General features: G+C 49.5%; 1 protein-coding gene across 1 annotated transcript in view; it reads right to left on the bottom strand.

Annotated features, from left to right (window-relative positions):
- Positions 1 to 15,566: 15,566 nt before the first annotated feature.
- The window catches only part of LOC144178081 (atypical protein kinase C-like), a 36,155-nt gene continuing 30,774 nt past the window's right edge, over positions 15,567 to 20,947 (bottom strand). Inside the window, exons 8-11 of the mRNA XM_077705609.1 lie at positions 20,471 to 20,599; positions 18,612 to 18,691; positions 16,591 to 16,685; positions 15,567 to 15,677 (exon numbers count right to left, since the gene is read on the bottom strand). Coding sequence (XP_077561735.1) covers positions 15,626 to 15,677; positions 16,591 to 16,685; positions 18,612 to 18,691; positions 20,471 to 20,599 — 356 coding nt within the window. The 3' untranslated portion in view covers positions 15,567 to 15,625. The remainder of the gene's footprint in view (positions 15,678 to 16,590; positions 16,686 to 18,611; positions 18,692 to 20,470; positions 20,600 to 20,947) is intronic.

Genomic DNA, 20,947 nt, shown 5'->3' with positions numbered 1-20,947 from the left:
ACGAGCGCTACCCCTAGTGGAAAACGGGAACCGCGCTTTTCCACTTCGCACCGCTGAAAAGGGGCGTTTCTTGTCGCGCCCACAGGTATGCTACGATACACGGTGTTCCGAGGGCCGTTTTTACCACTGTAAAGTTCGTTTCATCGAAACAGACGCATGAATGGATTCGCGCTGTCATCACAGATAGTGCTGTACTGAGTGGTGTCAAAATTCTTCACGCCAGGCCGCATAACATTCTTTTGGATCCCGGCGGACGAAAAGTACGATATGCATGGTGCTCGTTTAGCTTTTCTACGCTTGCACGAGATAGCAGGATGCGGTTGCAGCAGTAGCTTCATAATTTAGGTGGGCTACACATACACTATTTGTTTATTACATTCTGATTGTCTTCTTTGACTCTTGAATTACGCATGAAATGCGCGGCAGAGCATCTGGTAATTAATTCGTTGCCTTCATTAGCTACACACGTTTTTTTATCCGTGCGCTATTGATTTAATGCGTTTCGATCGTGTGTTCTTGAATTTTAGCGCAAGTGAATGTACAGTATGCAGGAAAATGTATACGAGGCAACATATACAATAACTAATGGAACAGTGTAAGCCTATCCGCACTCTTTTTATTAGCTTTTGATTGCTTGCGTTCTTGTTATTATAATATTAATATTGTCGTGAATATTATAATTATCATTAGTACTATTGTTATCGTTATTATTATCAGCCTATTTATGTCTATTTATGTCTACAGCTGGATGAAGGCATCTCCCTAAACTTGTGGCTCAAAGGGTGCGTCCGTAGGTTCATATCGTGTTGTTAGCACTAAGTTAACTGCGTTTCAATTGTGTGTTCTGCATTTTCTTTTCACGTGAATCAACAAAATATGGCAGAATAAATTTGTAGCAATAAATATACACACTGTAAGGAGGATTTATTCCAAGGCCAAAGGACTGGTCAGCTCAAAGTCAGCCCTAGGAGTCAGGAGCACGAAGTCCGCTCTGCAGTGTTGGCCGAGAGCAAAAGCGAGAGGCAGCTTCTTCTTCCTTCCAAGCGTTCGCGATGCGGCTGCCGTCTATTGTTGTCACTTGACTGCGATGATGATGCTCTGTTTCGGCACGCACCCTCTCATGGCAAGTGGACAGTGCTTCCTATACTCGGGTTGCTCGTTCGTGAATTGCGCTGGCGACGGGCATCCTTACAATTGCCCCCGGGGAAAAAGAGCCATCCTGGCCATCAGGGAGTCGAAATGGTGAGGGGCTCAACGTAAGGCTTGAGGCGCTGGACATGTACTATATCACGGCCGCGGCGTCGGTGGTCTGGTGATGGGGCAACATGCTCGACAATGTAATTGACAGGGGAGGTGCGTTTGATGACACGGTAGGGACCATCGTATTGCGAAATGAGCTTACTGCTCAATCCAGGAGCAGTCGTTGGCACCCACAGCCAAACAAGTGATCCGGGTAAGATGCTTGGTGCAGAGGTCTTTTCGTCATGCTGTGTCTTCTGTCGTTGATGGTCTTCCTTGGTTAGTGAACGTGCCAGTTGGCGGCATTCTTCGGCGTGTTTCGCAACGTATGAGATGGGCGTGCACTCTGAGTCATCAGGGCTATAAGGAAGTATTGTGTCCAGCGTACAAGAGGGCTCGCGTCCATACAAAAGGAAAAACGGAGAGAAGCCAGTCGTGGCTTGCTTGGCGGTGTTATACGCATATGTAACAAATGGAAGGATGGTGTCCCAATTAGAATGATCATATGCCACGTACATTGCGAGCATATCCCCTAGCGTCCGGTTGAAACGTTCGGTGAGACCATTGGTCTGTGGGTGGTACGCTGTTGTGGTGCGATGGATGGTTCGGCAGGCTGTGAGGAGGGCTTCTATAACTTCAGAAAGAAAAACCCTTCCTCTGTCACTGAGTAGTTCTCTAGGCGCTCCATGTCGTAGAATGAAGTGCCGAAGGAGGAAAGAGGCAACTTCAGGCGCAGTTGCAGCCGGCAGTGCTGCCGTCTCTGCATATCGGGTCAGGTGATCAACAGCCACAACAACCCACCTGTTTCTAGCTGCCGTGCAAGGGAGAGGCCCATAGATGTCGATGCCCACGCGGTCGAAGGGTCGTTCTGGACATGGTAAAGGTTGTCGAGGTCCAATTCCTTGGCGAGGTGGAGATTTGCGGCGTTGGCAGTGAACACAGGAACGAACGAACTGACGAACAAAACGGTACATGCCACGCCAGTAGTACCGCAGGCGCAAACGTTGGTAGGTTTTGGGTACACCAGCATGGGCGCAGTGCGGCTCGTCGTGAAAATATGCGCATATTTGTGCACGTAGGTGGCGTGGAATTACTAGGAGCCACTTGCGACCTTCGGGTTGGTAGTTGCGTCGAAACAGCAGACCGTCACGAATGGCAAAGTGCGACGCTTGCCGGCGTAGATTTCGAGATGCACCATTCGCCGATGAGCCTGACAGGAGTTTGAAGATGGAGGAAATCCAGGCGTCTTTCTTTTGCTCGGATGACATGGACTGTATCTCCAGTGGTGAGAGGTAACAATCGCTAGTCGAGAGTCGCTCACTTTCATGCGGCAATGGGGAGCGAGAAAGGGCATCAGCGTCATGGTGCTTCCGGCCTGACCTATAGGTAACGCGAATATCATATTCCTGGAGTCGCAAAGCCCAGCGTGCTAGGCGACCGGACGGATCTTTTAGTGAGGACAGCCAGCAAAGCGAGTGGTGGTCCGTAACAATCTCGACAGGGTGGCCGTAGAGATACGGACGGAACTTTGCAAGCGCCCAAACAACAGCTAAGCATTCTCGCTCTGTCACAGAATAGTTGGTCTCGGCTTTTGTTAGCGTACGACTTGCGTAGGAGACCACATACTCGTCATAACCTGCCTTCCGTTGTGCGAGAACTGCCCCCAAACCGACTCCGCTCGCATCGGTGTGAATCTCGGTAGGGGCGTCGGGATCGAAATGGCGCAGGATTGGCGGAGATGTGAGGAGATGACGCAGTTTAACAAAAGCGTCGTCGCAAGCCGTTGACCACTCAGAGATACCGCCTTCCTTGCTGAGGAGCTGTGTCAGTGGCGCGATGAGGGATGCAAAGTTCCGTACGAAGCGGCGAAAATACGAACACAGCCCAATGAAGCTGCGAAGGGCCTTCACTGATGTCGGCTTCGGGAACTCTGCCACAGCACGCAACTTGGCAGGATCCGGCAGCACCCCCGCTTTAGAGACAACGTGGCCGAGGATGGTCAGCTGTCGGGCAGCAAAACGGCACTTCTTGAGGTTTAGCTGCAGTCCTGCGGTAGTTAAGCACGTCAAAATTTGCTCAAGTCGGTCGACATGTGTTGAAAAATCTGGAGAAAAGACCACAATATCATCCAGGTAACAAAGGCATGTCTGCCATTTGAGTCCACGGAGAATCTTGTCCATCATTCGCTCGAAGGTTGCAGGCGCATTGCAGAGGCCAAACGGCATGACGTTAAACTCATAGAGGCCATCTGGAGTAACAAAGGCCGTTTTTGCACGATCAGCCTCCGCCATGGGGACCTGCCAATATCCTGAGCGTAAGTCAATTGAAGAAAAAAACTCTGCGCCTTGAAGACAATCGAGGGCGTCATCGATTCTTGGCAAAGGATACACGTCTTTGCGGGTTATCTTGTTAAGCCGTCGGTAATCGACGCAAAACCGAATAGAACCGTCCTTCTTGACAAGCACTACCGGTGACGCCCATGGACTCGTGGATGGTCGAATCACACCACGTTGGAGCATGTCCTCGACTTGTTCGTCAATTACGCGGCGTTCAGTAGGAGAAACACGGTAGGGACGTTGTCGTAAGGGTGCGTGACTCCCAGTGTCGATGGTGTGTTCAACAGTGGTGGTACGCCCCAGGCCAGTCTGGACAGAATCAAAAGACGTCCGAAATCGGTGCAGCAATGCAAGAAGTTAGTTTCGTTCGGACGACGAAAGCTTGTCATCAACGGCGCGAAGAAAGACATCTGCAGACGGTTGGGGTGTCGCTGCTGCAGGAGCGCAGAGTCCACTGACGTCAAGGGTTGTTAAATCATCTGGAAAATCCACAGCCACAACAGAAGCTACGGTCTCGACGTGGCCGACGCACTCTCCGCGTTGCAAGGTGCAGGGACATGAGCCGTAGTTAGAAAGGAGAAGTGTAGCTTCGCTGTTGCGGATTGGAAGCAGGGAGAAAGGAAGCGGAAGATTTCGGCGCTGGTAGAACAGGGTAGAAGGCGTAAAGAGTACTGTCGCATTGGACAGAGAGGGGCACGATAAAGAAGCAAGGACGGCGGAATGAGGAGGAATGCTAACTTCTTCCGCGAGGACCAGTTTTACGGCAGAACAAGCGGGCGGGTCATCAGCGGTAGGATCTATGGACGGGAAGAGCTCTACTTCGGCACGGCCACAGTCGATTACAGCTCCATGTTGGGAAAGGAAGTCCCACCCCAGTATTACATCGTGGGAGCACGAAGGCAGGACAACGAACTCGATAACGTATAGGACTTCTCGAATAACGGAACGGGCAGTGCACACGCCGAGTGGATCTATGGGATGAGCCGTAGCAGTCCGCAATAAGAACCCGAGGTGCGGCGTCGTGACCTTCTTTAAGCGGCGGCAGAGTTTGGCGTCCATGACAGAAACGGCGGCTCCAGTGTCGACAAGGGCTAAGATTTCGGCGCCATCTATGACAATACTAATGATGTTTGCGGGAGAGGGAGGAGGTCTTGGGCAGATCGACGACGACGCAGTTCTTGCCTCCGGAACTGCGGCGCCTAGTTTTCCGCTTGCGTTGGGGTAGGACGACGACGCATGGGCGACAGCGAGCGTCGTCGCGGAGACGAAGATCGGCGGCCGGCGAAGTCACGGCTTTCGGAGGGCATAGATGTCACCGGCGAATACGCGGCGCCCTCCTGAATGAGTTGCGATGGGGCGTAGGAATAAGCCGTGGCAGGGTTGCGTCCAGTTGTCATACTGCGGCGGCAATAGCGGGCCACATGGCCAGGAGCCCTGCATGCAAAGCAAATTGGACGATTGTCCAGCGTCCTCCAAGGGTTAGTGAGTTGCGAACCAGAGCATACCGGGGGGCGTACAGGTACGCGGGGCTGCGGGAAGACGGGGCTTTGATGTATGTACCTGGCTGCGACTTCAGCATAAGGTCGCCGTGGGACAGAGTCAAGAAAGGTCGGTGGAGCGGCCATCGGCATGGAGGGTATAGAATCGGCATAAGCCAGAGTTGTGGTGACTGGGGCTGTCGGCGTAGCGTCGGAATAGGGCACGGGGGCGACAACATCCGGAGTTGACTGCAGTGCAGTTGGAAGGGACTGAGCAACTTGTTGTTGGACAATGGTCCGGAGGTCAGGGCTGAGGGAAGATTTACGCTCCGAAACGTTTGGCATTAGGGACAATTGACGAGCCACTTCCTCGCGCACAAACTGCTGGATTCGCTGAAATAATGTACCATCACTGTCGTTAGCAGCCAAGCTGGACATAAACTGATCTTGTACGACGGGTCGCCGAGTGAGAGCCCGCTGCCTACGCAGCTCGTCGAAACTCTGGCAAATGGTAACGACCTCTGCCACAGTTTGGGAGTTTTTCGCGAGGAGCATTTGGAAGGCATCGTCTTCGATGCCTTTCAGGATGTGCTTGATCTTGTCCGTTTCGGGCATGGCGCTGTCGATCCTCCTGCACAGATCTACGACATCCTCGATGTACGAAATGAAGTTTTCACCACTTTTCTGTGCACGCTCGCGCAAACGCTGCTCCGACCGAAATTTTCGTACAGCGGGGCGTCCAAATACTGCTTGGAAGTCGGCTTTAAATTCTGGCCACGTTTCAAGACGGGCTGCATTGTTCAGGAACCATTTCTCCGCGAGCCCAGTCAAAGAATATTCCACGTTATTGAGCTTGAGGCGGTTGTCCCAATTGTTACGAGTGCTCACCCGTTCAAACGCGGCAAGCCAGTCGTCGACGTCCTGCTCATCGGTGCCGTTGTACTTGGGAGGGTCCCGCTCACGGATCGCACCAGAGCAGACGATGGGTGTTGGCGTAGGCGGCGGGTTATCGTCGCGAGGCATTGTAGGAGGTTGAAGTGTCCGATTGCGGAGCTCCACGGTAAGAAAACGACTGCCGACGCGGGTCACGCCCTCTCGACGATTGTGCGAAGGCCGACGAGGTGGAAAGCTGGGGCCAGGACGGGGAGGAACCCGCACACTCCACCAAAATTGTAAGGAGGATTTATTCCAAGGCCAAAGGACTGGTCAGCTCAAAGTCAGCCCTAGGAGTCAGGAGCACGAAGTCCGCTCTGCAGTGTTGGCCGAGAGCAAAAGCGAGAGGCAGCTTCTTCTTCCTTCCAAGCGTTCGCGATGCGGCTGCCGTCTATTGTTGTCACTTGACTGCGATGATGATGCTCTGTTTCGGCACGTACCCTCTCATGGCGAGTGGACAGTGCTTCCTATACTCGGGTTGCTCCTTCGTGAATTGCGCTGGCGACGGGCATCCTTACAACACTAAGGAATTACTGTATATGTTTAGAATACAATCATAACTATAATTCCGCCACTTATAACTTATACTTTACGCTTCAGTTCCGTGCTTCGAGTTTCAGCTTTAAGTACAAGAACGATATATTCACAAAAAATGCAGTTACAGCTATAAGCCGATAAATAATTAGACAATGCAGACAATACCTTTGCTGTTAATTTATTAGAGGTTCTTAAATAAGGTTTTTATAACTGGTTTACTGCAGGGCCCGATATATACCTGAGGAATACATAGTGCGCAAAAGTATATATGCATGAATAATTGCTTAGCGACTGTGGTGTGGGATGGCTGCTTTTGTCTGATGAAATGTATTTTGGATTAGGATGAAAGGTGGGTCGTTGCCACCGAACATTATGATCGCACAAATAGAAAAACGTATCCGCGTCTCTTAATAATAAAGGCTGATTTTAATTTAAAATTTGCCTTTACGATTGGTGTTGTCACACGTCGTCTTTGTAGCCAACACCAATTTAGGAAAGTTGAAATATATCAAAATATATCAGATCGAAATATATCAGATATATCGAAATATATCAGATCACGTTTATTTCGAATACACATGCCAGTTTTCACACAAAACTATGTGCGCCTGAAAGCAGCATTAAAGCTAGTATTCATTCTAACCCAAATATACAAACGTGCTTGTTGATGTTCCAGATATCGCGTTTGGCTCCAGTGTGCGACAAGGCAAGACCTGGCTCATTTACCACCTCGCCAGATGTACAGCAGCTACCGGCTGCGTCCTGCCCATTTCACCAGCAGAGACTACGCGGTCCTTGGACAGACAATGCACTGGACACATAGGCACTGGCTAGATACCTAGTTATTAGCATGCGGCCATGTGCCGTACACTTTTATTTGCGACTAAAAGCGCAAAATATCCCAGTTGTGTTTTTACTGTATGAATGGTACATTTGGGCAATAAAAATTAAAATAACTGTACTCTTTATTTTTGTCTATATTGTGTGTACTAATAAACCAAAACAACGTCGTACTTATAAGTGGTGCAAAAAGAAGTGGACGCGCAAAACATCATCAATCAGGACAAAACAATTGCTCTTTTGATAATATGGCGGGTTGCGCAACAAGAACAAGGTCGTGCGGTGGCCATCTGAATATATTCCACTAACTCAATTTACTTTCGCATGTGCGTCCCAAATGAATTTGGCGCTAAATTGCCCCCCTCCCCCCCCCCCCGCTCGGCTTTTCAGTCCTCAGTAAAATGGCGTCTCCCAGTGCATGTCTGCAACGCGCCGCCATGTTTTTAGTACCGTCCCCAAACACCAGGGGTTTGTCCGGCGCTGCGAGCGAATATCGCGTCCTATGCAAGGTATAGGAAGTTTCACTCCCCTGGCCCCGCCGCGACCAGCTCTAGACCAAGTTCCCCCGCCTCGTGTCCCTAGCCCATAACTGACGATGAAGTCCAAGCGAAACCAACCGATCGTGCTTAGCCGAGACCTGCTGACCATGCCGTGTCCTCAGCCGTTTCTGGAGGCGCAGTTCTCAATGCCCTCATCGGTTTGTCGTGGCCTTGTGGGTGTCGGGGTGCGATGACCATTATTCTCCAACCCCTCTTCACCATCCGCGGCGGCAAGGCCTTCACTGCTTATACTCATCGCATCTGATCCGCACGGCTCTCGTCCATTCAAGGTGACCGAGCTCGACCGGAACGATCGTCTTTGACCGCAGGTGATGTCCCGAGACAGTTGGACATTGCTCGATGGCCCACCATCGACGATGACTAGGGAGTGGCTAGCATGCAGCCTGTGCGAGCTCTGTAATAGCCGTCATGTAAAAGTTGTAACGTATACCGTCCCCACCTCATAGTTGATGTCCTGCGCCACGTAACAATATATTTCAGTTTCAGCGTGATTATGTGGCACATGGGTTGTGATTTCACAAATCGGGTCTACGAGGCTGATCCGGACAATGCCGAACCGGCGAAAACCCCCCATATCATGACACGGGGTAGTCAAGGTCCATCACTTATTTTTATCACAATAGCGCCACGTGGCCCGTTATTAGCAAATGCGGCGGCTGCTCTACAATAATATGGTACTAGTATTGTGTGTCTTCAAATTTCCCATTGGTAGCAAATCGGGGTATCCACAGCTTTCAGACGTTCGTGTTGGCTGCGACCCGTTATAATGCATCGCACGAGGACGTACAGTGACATGACGTCTATATGGGCTTCGCCGGGCCATGAGGCTGCGAAAAGAGGAATGCGGGGACCTTAAATACCCCGTGGGTGTGCGAAGGCGGGAATTACGTGTTGAGGCCTAACGACGTGATCTGGTGCAGCTTGACGTACACACGGTAACCGTTGCTTAGTACGTCGTTAGGCTGAGCGTAGGGTTACACATTGTAAAACTAATTATAGATGGCATTTTACCGTGCGATTTCTTGTCTTGGCAACACTGAAATCCGCCATGACATTGCCCGACGTGCCTGCGTATGCGTCCGCATCTCGCGGAGACAAGAACACGCCCCGGCGTCCGGCGTCTGCGCCGTCAACACCCGATTCCAGGGCGCGGCGTGAAGTGATACGAATAATCGTAGTGACATTCAGTTGGGATGCTCTAGTTTCCCTTGCGAACTCCGAATCACCACAAGAGAATCGAGTCGTGGATTGCGAAAGAAAGCGGCCCGACGCACGAACTGCCTTCACTGCAGTGCAGCTATCTGTGAAAACGGATATCAATACAGGTGTACCCGCACCTTGCCCACGGCGGGTTCGTTCAGTAAAAAAAAAACCGAATAATGCATCCGAAGAAATTGCGGGCATCCACGTGCACGCCGATTGAGATACGTGGGTAGGGCAGCGGTATGTGCACTGTTAGCTGGGAGACTAGCGTCATCTATCGGTAAGTGGCCGAGCGGCCAAAGGGGAAGTAGCTAACCGAGAGCTGAGTAATCCGTGGCCGATGCCAAAACGGGGACAGCTGGCAATAAGCTGATCGGTGCCGACGACGTCACGCATTCCTTGCGACAGGTGGGCTGGGCAGTATGACGCAGCTCTAAACAGTATATTATGTTGACGTAATCCTTTTGTGCTCGGTGGGACGCACTACAGCGGCTGCTGTTACCTTTACAAACACTGTAGAACAACAGCACTAATACGGCGCTCACTTTGCAGCCATTCAGCCACGACCAACTTGTGCTCCTTCGAAAGGAAGTTGGGCTTAAATTGCAGTGCAAGGTTGCCCACCGATGAACGGAACAGCCACTACCTACGAGTAACCAACGTTAACTAAACTCACGCTGCGTTAAGGTGCGTGTTCACTAGCCGCGTAGTGCCGTGCCGCGCGCTGTTTGCCCGTGTCGGCCGCCGGTGGAAACCTGTTGTCGCCGAGAACGACGCGCTTTTTCTCCCGTAGAGGAAATAGATTCCAGAACAACTTCTACGCACCGCAAATCACAACGTCCAATGAGCGATATAGAGTGGGATGAAGCGCAGGTGGCGTGCGCGCCAACCGGTTCCCGCTTCCCCACTGCCGCTTCCGATAGCGCGTGCCGTCTTGGGAAGAATGCATTGCGCCTGAGAGCTACTCAGATAAGCTAGAAGAGCTCTCCCTTGACAGCGCTCTCTCAGAAAGGGTGTTCCACGTGACCACCATGGCGGCGTGTTGGCGTGGCCTTCACGCCGCTGGCGGCCGCAGGCAAGGCGGCACAGCAAGTTCGACGCTTGTGTGCACATACCTTTATGGAATTACCAGGGTAGAGGGAGACGAACATATGGCGAACCCCGATAATCGCCCGCTGTGCTACCACTCAGGAGAGGCCGACCACATCTACTTTCGGGGCCCCTACAAGAGGCTCGGTTTCAGGGGGTTCTCTGTCTATGCAACACGCCCTCTACCCGGCCACCCTTCTACTGAGATCGAAGAATACCTGACTAACACCAACCCAGGTCCAGCGCGCTTCAACAGTTCGCCGTCGCCCTACGCATACCGATAGCCAAGTCGTCGAACCAACGCAGCCTTCACGCGTGGGAGATCCCCCAGACCACGTAGGGGAAACTAAAGTCCGCCGCTTCTTGAGGTGAAGTTACACTACGGCAAAAAACCGGAAACCTTCCAACGGCGCAAGGACGCGCCGAAGACCGTGAATCACGACATTCGCTCATCCCGACGATCCGACATAACTCTGACGTGATTCCTCAGGACGACGACAGCCACAAGGCGCGACGCGTACCCGACATGACCGAGCCTGCCGCTGAGAAGACGACGACAATGACGACGCACAGTGCCGGGCAATCAACGTGCACAAGCCGAGATGCGACGTCCCGACGCACCCGCAACTTGAGGAAGGCGGCGTCCGACGTCAAGGTGTCCACCTACGGCTTTAATGTGTCGGTCTCATAGACTCTGGAGCCAACTACTCAGCAATGAGCGGATAATTTGCGTCTAAGGTGAAGAAAGTTACGACCAGATGGGACTGTCCGCACATACGCAACAACAGGAGGCCATCTTGTAACACCAAGTGGAACGTACACATCGCGCGTCACCATAGATAGCACCGCGTACCCTGCTGCGTTTTTCATGTTGCCTCAAGCGACGTAATTCCCGGAATGGACTTCTTGATGGAGAACGGCGCAATAATTGATGTGCAGATCAAGTCGTTAACTTTTCCTTCCGATCACTCCATGACTCCGGAACAGAACCCCGAAAACCGTGCTGCTGTAGGGATCGCCGATGATCACGTCACTCTGCGGCCCCCGCAAGCTTGATGATCACCTTTTACTGTGAAGATGCTCTCCTTAACGTCGATGCTATCACACAGGGAGACCAAAGTTTGCTTCCCGACCGTGGTGCCTCCGTCGCAAGAGGCATTGCGCTCATTAGCAACGCAAATCCCACGCATTGCTCGCTAATTTCACCGAGGAGTACCAGCATTTAGACAAGGGTGTCGCACTTGCTTTCGTTGAAGAAACGCAAGAAGCAAGTGACGTGATCGCAGTCGCCGGCTTTGAACGCGCACCAGAATATGGCTTCGCGCTTCCGCATACCTTCGACGTTAACGCGGCGCTACCGCAAGAAAACCGGAAGAAATTATTGGCTTTGCTGCGTCGCTACAGTGAGTGTTTTTTGTCAAACTCTAAATTACGTCAGACAGCGCTAGCGAAGCATCGAATTGTAACTGAAGATGCAGCCCGACCTACCCGACAGTCACCGTACCGCCTGTCTTCACTCGAGCCGGGAGCCATCCGGTCACAATTCAACGACATGCTCAGCGACGACATTATACAGTCATCGAAAAGGCCCTGGGCTGCGCTTGTGCTACTCATGAAGAAAAAAGATGGCAGGTTAAGATTCTGCGTTGCCTACCGGCGACTGAACAAAATCACCAAAAAGGAAGTGTTACCTGCTGCCACGAATGGGCGGCACCCTGGACCACGTCTGCCCCGCAAAGTACTTCTCTTCGACAAATTTGAAGAAAGGCTACTCGCAAATTGAAGTGTACGAGCGACCGAGCGAAAACTGCATTCATAACCCCGGACGGCCTATATGAGTTCAATGTGATGCCGTGTGGGCTGGGCACGGCACCAACAACGTTTCAAAGAGTCATGGACGCTGTGCTAGCTGGCCTGACGTGACACACCTGCCTCGTATACATCGACGACGTTGTGGTATTCGCCCGGACTTTCGACAAACATCTTACAAGGTTGAAGTTTGTACTCGAGGCCATTCGTACGTCCGGGTAACACTGAAGCCTGAAAAGCGCCGCTTCACGTACGAGGAGCTCACGTTTTTGGGCTATGCCGTGAGCACGGCGGTAGTCCAGCCTGACCCGGCGAGAACTTCAGCCATAGCGAAATTCTAAAAACCGAGAGACAAGAAGGGTGTGGAAGATTTCTCGGACTTTGCGCGTACTACCGGCGCTTCATCGCAAACTTCGCACGCATTGCCGAGCCACTCACGCGCTTGGTCAAAGATAGCACCCCCACGGCTGCTCGATAAGAACAAGACCTTGTTTCCACCGAGCGGCCGTGAAACCCCTTTCAGCTGGGAAAGCACACAAGAGGAAGCATTCTGCGAGCTGCAACAATGCCTGCAAAGCCCGCCTGTGCTCGCTCATTTCGACGAAAACGCCGAAACAGAAATGCATACCTACGCAGTGATATAAGCTGCGGGCCGCCTTAGTCCAAAAGCAAAGCGGTTGCGATAAAGTAATCGCCTATGCCAGCCGTGGTCTGTTAGAGGAAGAAAAAAACTAGTCAGCCTCTGAGAAAGAGTGCCTAGCTATTTTATGCGCCATTTCAAAATTTCGCCCATACATGTATGGAAGGCTGTTCAAGGTTGTGACAGACCACCATGCGCTGTGTTGGCTCGCAAATTTGAAGGACATAGACCACCGTCCTAGTAGATGGAGCTTGCGCCTGCAAGAATGCGATTTTACAATAGTCTATAAATCTGGCAGGAAACACTCCGACGCCAACTGCCTGTCTCGCACACCCGTCCACCCACCGCCACAAGATTCCGACGAAGACGGCGCATTCTTCGGAGTCGTGACGGAAAGCGACCTAGAAACAAAGCAGCGTGCCGACCTCGAGTTACGTGTCATGATCGACTATCTCGAACGACGCAACGTCAGCCTGCCAATGGCCTTCAAACGCAACTTACCTGCATTCAAAGTAAAAAAATTTGCCCTCGTGAAGAAAACTTTCAACCCTGCAACGAGAACAAATTATCATCTTGTCATCCCCGCAGACCTCCGTGATGAAATTTTGGAAGCGTGCCACGACGACCCGTCTTCCGGACATGTCGGCAAAGCACGCACTATGGGAAAAATCAATGCGGAATACTACTGGCCCCGCGTTACAATTGGTGTGTCCCGCTACTTCCGCAGCTGCCACGACCGCCGGCGCCGAAAAACGCCGCTGACAAGACCCGCCGGACTTCTGGAGCCGATCGGTGTCCCATCGAGGCCCTTCCAGCAGATTGGAATAACCTTTTGGCCTCGTTCCCTACGTCACGATCCGAGTAAAAGTTGATTGTCGTAGCGACAGACTACATGAAGCGCTATGCAGAGATTGCCGTTCTTCCAAGAACTGCAGAAGAACTTGGGAAGTTCTTCATAAACCAAGTTGTGCTGCGACATGGAGCCCCTGAAGTCCTTATCACGGACCGCAGAACGTCCTTTACTGCGCAGCTTATGCAAGGCATCTTGCGCTACAGCAAGACGGATCGCTGAAGAACGAAGGCCTGCACCCCCAAATGAAGGGACTAACGGAACGTCTGAACAAACTGATCGCGGATATGCTGTTTATGTACGCCGATGTTGAACATAAGACTTCATAATGTTGAACATAAGAACATAAGAACGCACTTGTGGGTGAGTAGTCAACTGTCAAGTGAACGTTCGCTTGTAGTGTATGTAAAATCTCCGTTTAAAGCTCTATAAGTGGAGCTGATGCTGACTAATAAATTTATCATTTTAAAGAGCCATGAAGACAAGACACAAGTTTGGTTAATTCAAACTGCGGCCTCGTTAGAATCATACTGACACCAGTTCTAACGTATACTTCGCCCAAATAGGCGATATAATTAGGAAAAAAGGGAATGGCCATGCGACCCACTCGCTCATTTCCCAAAAAAAACCGATGATGTCGTAGCAGCCTGCTGTGCGATTAGCAGAGGCCGGCAACAGCAAACGCAAATTAGGCGGAGCCTATAATATTGCGGAACGTGCTCTTTATGCTTAAATTTAAGGCAGATTCTTTTTAAAGCAATAAGAATGGTGGGACAAACAGTGGAGGTTACGAAAGCACATGTAAACATAGAAGTATTCATGCGTACTGCTGTTGGCACTGCGCGCACTATGCTTGGTTTAGCTGCACAGCACTGCGGAGCTTTGGGGTTGTCTCACACGACATTGGCCGATTGACGCAAGCAACGGCGTCTTACATGACCATATTTGTCGAGCGAGCACTATATTTTCTCCCAGAACAAAGACAAGCCAGGTTGAAATACGGTCAAAAACAAACCAAAGGCAGAAAATGGCATGCCATGGTATCGTGGCGCCATCTAGGTTCAGTAACTTAAACGCGCAAGGAGCGCGATGCCAGCTCCACCGTTGAGGTAATACGATGACTCCTCGGAGCTCAGCCTGCGCTCTCCTTAACATTCGCATAAATTACTTTTCGGCTGTGCTCCAGCATCGTTTTTTTAACTGTTGAGCCATCCGAAAAAATAAAAGTAGCCAGAATTCCTTATTTTACGCCCGTAAAGGCGCCGTTCTGCGATACCTCAGCCGCTGGGGAAGGCTGACCTCGCCAGCCCCGAACGAGTAAAATATGCGGCCGTGCCTGCCACGACACGCTGCCTGTGCCGCGGAAGTAGCAGCGCACTAGCCCTGTTTTGTGGCATGGGAAGTCCGAAGCCGTTAGTCTGCCCCGTGTTCATCGAAGCTGTTCGAGGTACTCGCGCCCTGTATGAAGATTGAGGGTGCTTCCCAATCGGTTGAACTGCTAGTTTCGTCATCGCCTAAGCCACAAGCGCAGGAAACTCTTCGGTGGAGCTGAAAAAAGAACTGAAGCAAAACTACTTGCTTGAATAGCATCAGAACCTAAAACTAACACTAAGTTGCTGAAATGGGAACAGCGAACGCATGGTGGCCTTTCACTTTAAACTTTTTTTTTGTTTCCAGCGTTTAAAATAGGAATATCGCTATAGAACTCCTCTTTACGAATGCTCGCGCTGTGCGTATTTCTTTCGATACGAATGCTCGTACTGTGTGTAAATTTTTCGTTACGTGATGTGGTAATTCACGTGTTTTATTAAAAGCTGCACTACCTGAATGGCTTCCTGAACACATCGACGTTCGCCGACAAGTTTAATACGAGAAAATTAGTGTTCTGTGTTAAATAAACCTGTTAATTTATTGTTTTGTTGCTTCACAGCGACGATGGTCTGGTTGAAAATTCAAATACAGAGGAAGCAGTACAGTACACGGATTCCCTACGCTTTATGGTTGAGTGACCCACAAGTGTGCGAGTATTCAAATTATTTTATTTTACAAAATGCTGAAGCAAGAAAAAATGTTCGCGCCCGTGATGCTCTCGCCAGTGGTCGTCAGCAACATCAAACCGAGTGATATCCTTTCGGTAAATTTTGATGCGTGGCGCCTTTCTTCCTGCGAAGAAAATAGAAAAGAGGAGGGTAGCGTGATGCGGGAGAGGAGGAGTGGGGGAGAGGGCGCGCCTGCGCGCTGAGCTGTTGCGCACGGACGGCGGACGCTACATGTGAGTTAAAGAAATGCTCTGCATTTAAAAAAATGAGAACTCGCGCCCGTGCTCTTGCAAGCAGAACGAGAAACAGAAGATAACGAAAACGATCCAGGCTGCGCCAGAAGCCGCGCGAGCACTGCGAAGGCGGGAAAATTCAATCGCATTGAATAAACTTCTGAATAATTGTTCAAGAGAGGTGCGAGATAGAGAGGGGAAGAACGTGAGAGGTGGTAGGAACTGGTAGTGAACGGCGCCTCAGACCCCATGAGAATCACTGTTCCGCACTTGATAGCTTTCACGTTCAGTGGAACGGCTTTCAATTTAAGCGTATACTAGCAGGAAGAAAATACCTAATCATAGATACTCTGCCTTCTTTAGAAAGTGCCGCCGCAATTATTTCGAAATCCGTGCATTCCTTGAGCTCACATCGTTTTTAAAACCACAGCCGAAGAGTCATACCAAAACCTTGACCGTAAAACACTGCCGGAGTGGCCTACAAACATGGATCATCAGGAAGATGACTTCAGAATAAAGGTTTGGGTGGCCCAATGCCTTTAATTATACATATATTTGATCGAATAGCGTACAGTTCGGCAGGCGCAGGAACTCTCGTGAAGGCACCCCTATGTGAAAGCTAGCCGGTCACAGTTACATGTGTTCAATTTACAGATTTCCAACCTACACAACACTGTTTCCGAACTTTTTTATATACTTGCGCACTTTTGTTTCACAAAATTTCTAGATAGTATTACCTGGCGCAGTATTAGGAGAAATGTACACCATATATCACACCTGGCCTTTCCTGTTCCTATGGCTTACCTCGCAAAACTCTCCCAGTCGACTTTGTGAAAGAAAGGATGCTTCATCACCTCATAGAAGCCTGTTGAGCGGCAGCCCAACCGAAGACAAGGCCTCTGAAATACAGAAGCTTCAGTGTTAGTGAATAACCACGCGCTGTTGCTGTCAACAATCTTTTTTATGCCCTCCTGATTTTGGCGCCGATACTTGGCATTTCCTACAGAGCCCCTTTTTGACCACGATAAACCTGATCTGTGCGCCAGTTTCTAACCGTCGAATCTTTGAAATCGCCCCTTCCTGGCGTAGTAGTTTCCATCATTCATGCAAACTCGGTTTCAACACTTCTGCATTTATGGCGCAAGCACTAGATGGGGCATGCCAGCAACGATTCTGCGTCAGTCTGCGTCGCTTTATGGCAGATCGAGCTGCACAACGAACAAAACGATAGAATGGAAGGAAGGAGCGAAGGAAACTGCATATGAGAGTGTAGACACTGACGTTGCCACGGAGATTTCACTCAAAATGCAGCTCGGGGCCTGGCTGCACCGACGGCCCCGTTTGATCGATCTGCTCCTACACGGGTTCCGTAACCCCTGCAATAGCTTGTGCGCTTTGTAGAAACGAGTCTGCAGCCAGTGCAGGACAGCAAAAAGGTATGTACGATCGGCTTCTGTTATACAAGGTCCGCAGGTAGCGAAGACCACCTCAAATTACCTGAAATTCCAAATAAAAAAAAATCCCAGATCACCCTTTTTATTAGTCAACAACATGTCTGCCTTCTAGATTTACTTCAGAATTTTGAATAACGTCGCCAAGTCGACCGCACGGCACAAATTGGCATGATAGTTGAGAATTACGTTTTAAATTGAAGGCTGACGCGGCCGCTTCAGTAACTGCTTAAGTGGCGCTGCACGCAATAAAGACAGGAGCGAGAATCAAAAGTGAGGCATGCGTACGCTAGCGCGAGGTTTAACTGACATCTCGCGTTATCAGCTGTGCGCTTCCTCAATTGCAATGGCGCCATTAGTACATAACATGACACTGTTTTGGCACTTGAAATTTTTTAATTTTATCGAGGAGTGATAGTTGCCTTGGTGCGTTTGTGTCAAAATTACTTCCGTTAATGATGTATTTGGCTTCGAATTAACCAGAAATCTCTTGTATTGTGTGGCATGTAAATTTTCGGAGCCACCGGAACGTCTAATTAACCGGAAATTTACCTAACTTATTTGGAATTATCCAGAGTCGACCCGCCGCAGTGGCTCAGTGGCTAAGGCGTTGAGCTGCTGAGCACGAGGTCGCGGGTTCGATTCCCGGCCGCGGCGGCCGCTTTTCTGATGGAGGCAAAAAGCAAAAACGCCCGGTTGTACGAGATTTCGGCGCACGATAAATATCCTCAGGTGGTAAAAATTAATCCGGAGCCCTCCACTACGGCGCGCCTCATCGCCTGCGTTGCGTCGGCGTGTTAAACCCCACAATCAATCAATCAATTATCCAGAGTCGATGTATGGGATTAAGAGCCGGGAAATGCCCACACTGATGGGCAGCAAACTGAGGACAGGGAGCCAATGGCACTGGTAAAGCAAGGTAACGGGACCATAGATAAAGTCCCAAGCACACTTGGCACGGTGTACAAGGGACATCCGAAGGACATCACGACATAATGACACATCCTAGAATGAATCCTTTATCAATTTTACAGCTTTGTATTTCACAAATGCGCGTTAAACAACAAATAAAAAGTCTCAAACCTTTTGGCCTCGGGCTGCGTGACACCAGTTTGCTGCCTTATTCTAAATTGCAGCGGAAGTTTTCTACTGAACATCCGACTGTTATAAATTCTAGTTGGAGCACTTTGTGTTACTTAGATTTATACAATCCATGTAGCTTCGCTCTTTTTGTTGCAAGAAACATCTTTTATAGTCACTGTGCGACACGACCGCCGGCTTGTGTGTGCGCGTGTGCGCGCGTGTATGTGTGAGTGCGTGCGCGCGTGCGCGAGTGCGTGTCAGCACTATTTCTTTAGTGTGCGGATTGCTCACCTCTACAAGAAGGCCGCTTATGAGACTTTTGGCGTGAGGTGGCATGTGCTTCGGAAGCACGATCGGAACTACCTCGGCATCTGCAACACAAAAACGCATATTACAGCTCATTATCGCAACAAACAGGATACATATTTTGGAAGCATTTATCAAGCAGATACGAAAATACCACGATTTTTCATTCAATATATCGTGAAGCATGCGGTGAAGGAAGAAGCGTTGCAGTTTGCTCGCACAATTTTATACATTTATTTCCCGGGAACCGATACATTTATTTAACGAGAGTGACCTTAACCCCAAATATCTAAGGATTAGTGTTGTTGATAATCTTTACGGAAATTTTCACAAGTTCCACAAACCTATTCATGCTTCGTGTAGAGCTGGCCTCATGCATCTCCCGTACATATACTTCCAATCTATATGTTATGTTGGGTTGTGCGGAACTATGGCTTGTCGCCCCCCTCCTCCCACCATTCTTTTTTTCGTTCATGCCACCGAGTTGTCTGCCTGTCCTTATTTCGTTTTCGTATCTCGGTAGCCAGGGTCTTACCCTTTCAGTTTCACCTGTTGAGCGTTTACTGCATTATATATCCTGCCGCAATCGCATTTAAATTTCAGCAAGGATGTCTTTCAACCTTAATTTGCTCCATAATGTAACACGCTCATACATAATGCCTCCGCGATAACGCTACCAAATTTGTGTGAACAATAGCATTTTTTGGAGGAAGGGGTGTTTCTAGGTACATTACAGCTCATTATCGCAAGAAACAGGATACATTTTTTTGGGAGCATTTATCAAGAAGATACGAAAATACCACGATTCCCGATCAACCATAACCCTAATTAAGGATTAGTTGTGCACCAGTTCAACTAACAATGCTGTTTCACTCGAGGCCTAGTACCCTCTTATTTAGAGTAGTTGTCGAATTTACGCCAGCGAAAGTTATTACATACATGATTTATTTCTCATGACCATTCTGACAGCTTGATCGGGATGAGACGTTCATCAACCTCCTAAAATATTGTGTGACCTTGCTCAGTAAAGGGCGGTTTAGAAGTGTGTTTATAATACTCCTAAATATTTCCATATTCTTAATAGAGGACGATGAAGCGAGCCGTGGTTCTTTAGCCTGTGGTTCAAACCCCGACGAGGAAGAAGGTGTGGGTGTGTGCAGTTTGCGCGGGCTATTTTATGGGGGCTTTTAAAAGTAATTTGAATAAATCGCTTGTCACTTTCAGCCATGGTTCTACTCCTTCGTCCTGCCGCCACGCCAAATATTTCCTTTTACCAAATGAGTGACCGCTTCTGTGCACACAACCTGAAACAGTTTTTGCAGGTATCCGCCATAACCGAAGAATACAACGGTAGGCCGCATGTCCTGACTTGAGCAATTACTGATGTCCCAGATTTCGCAGTCTTTTCCAATCAATCGTCCCTATTCCCTTTCGACAGGCTGTAAACAGTTTCGAAGGAAAGTAGCCTCATACTCTCACGTATTTTATTATAGAATTTTTTTCCAATTTTCTGACGATGGGCTACTAATCCTGCGCGTGGCCTTCAATCGTACTAATTCTTATCCACTTGTTCTCTGAGCGCTTTAAGGGTGGCGGCTAAACCAAAGCAAGGGTGGCGTCTAAACCAAGGGTGGCGGCTAAACCAAACGAGTTGTTGCAATCTTGAACAGCCATAAAAAAGTTTTATTAATTTGTGTGGCTTTTTTACTCTATCGTTCATAAAATGAACGACATGTGTGAATTATTTTAATACCACACTGGCAGCATTTATGCTTTTCACTGGACGCCGTGCACAGTAATTTGAAAGAACCTGAGCACCGAGGCTCAGATTCATGAACGCTTACATTGGTACATGTAGTCCCGGTCGACCCAGCAGTCGAGATTAGTCTTCGCCGAGTATATTGACATGGGAGTGTGCCGGACATGGAGGACGTACGTCAAGATTCCCAGCGACCAGTAGTCAGCACTACGATCTGGATGAATAGGGAAAGACATGAGGCCTCTAGAATAAGTGCGTAAAAGGCTTCCCTCTTACTGCAACACTGAACATCAATATAACAGCGCAGTTAATATGTGTATGAAAGCACAATCTTGTAAACCACGTTCGAGCGTTACTTAGCGTCGGTGCAACATTTTTTTTCTATTTATTTGCAGACACGCCCACAGAGTTCATTATAACGCTTTGCAATGCAGTCACAAGACTGCATAGAGAAACATGTTTCTGTGAAAAAAAAAAAACACTGAATCGATTGAACTGAATAAATCTTTGTTGATTATATGGTAATGTATATGGTTACAATAAATTATCATTGAATTGATTG

This window comes from Haemaphysalis longicornis, unplaced genomic scaffold (assembly GCF_048455015.1).
Source record: "Haemaphysalis longicornis isolate Haplotype H1 unplaced genomic scaffold, Haemaphysalis longicornis Haplotype H1 scaffold_4, whole genome shotgun sequence".
In the NCBI taxonomy this organism is placed as follows: domain Eukaryota; kingdom Metazoa; phylum Arthropoda; class Arachnida; order Ixodida; family Ixodidae; genus Haemaphysalis; species Haemaphysalis longicornis.
This window is presented reverse-complemented; position numbering and strand designations above follow the sequence as displayed.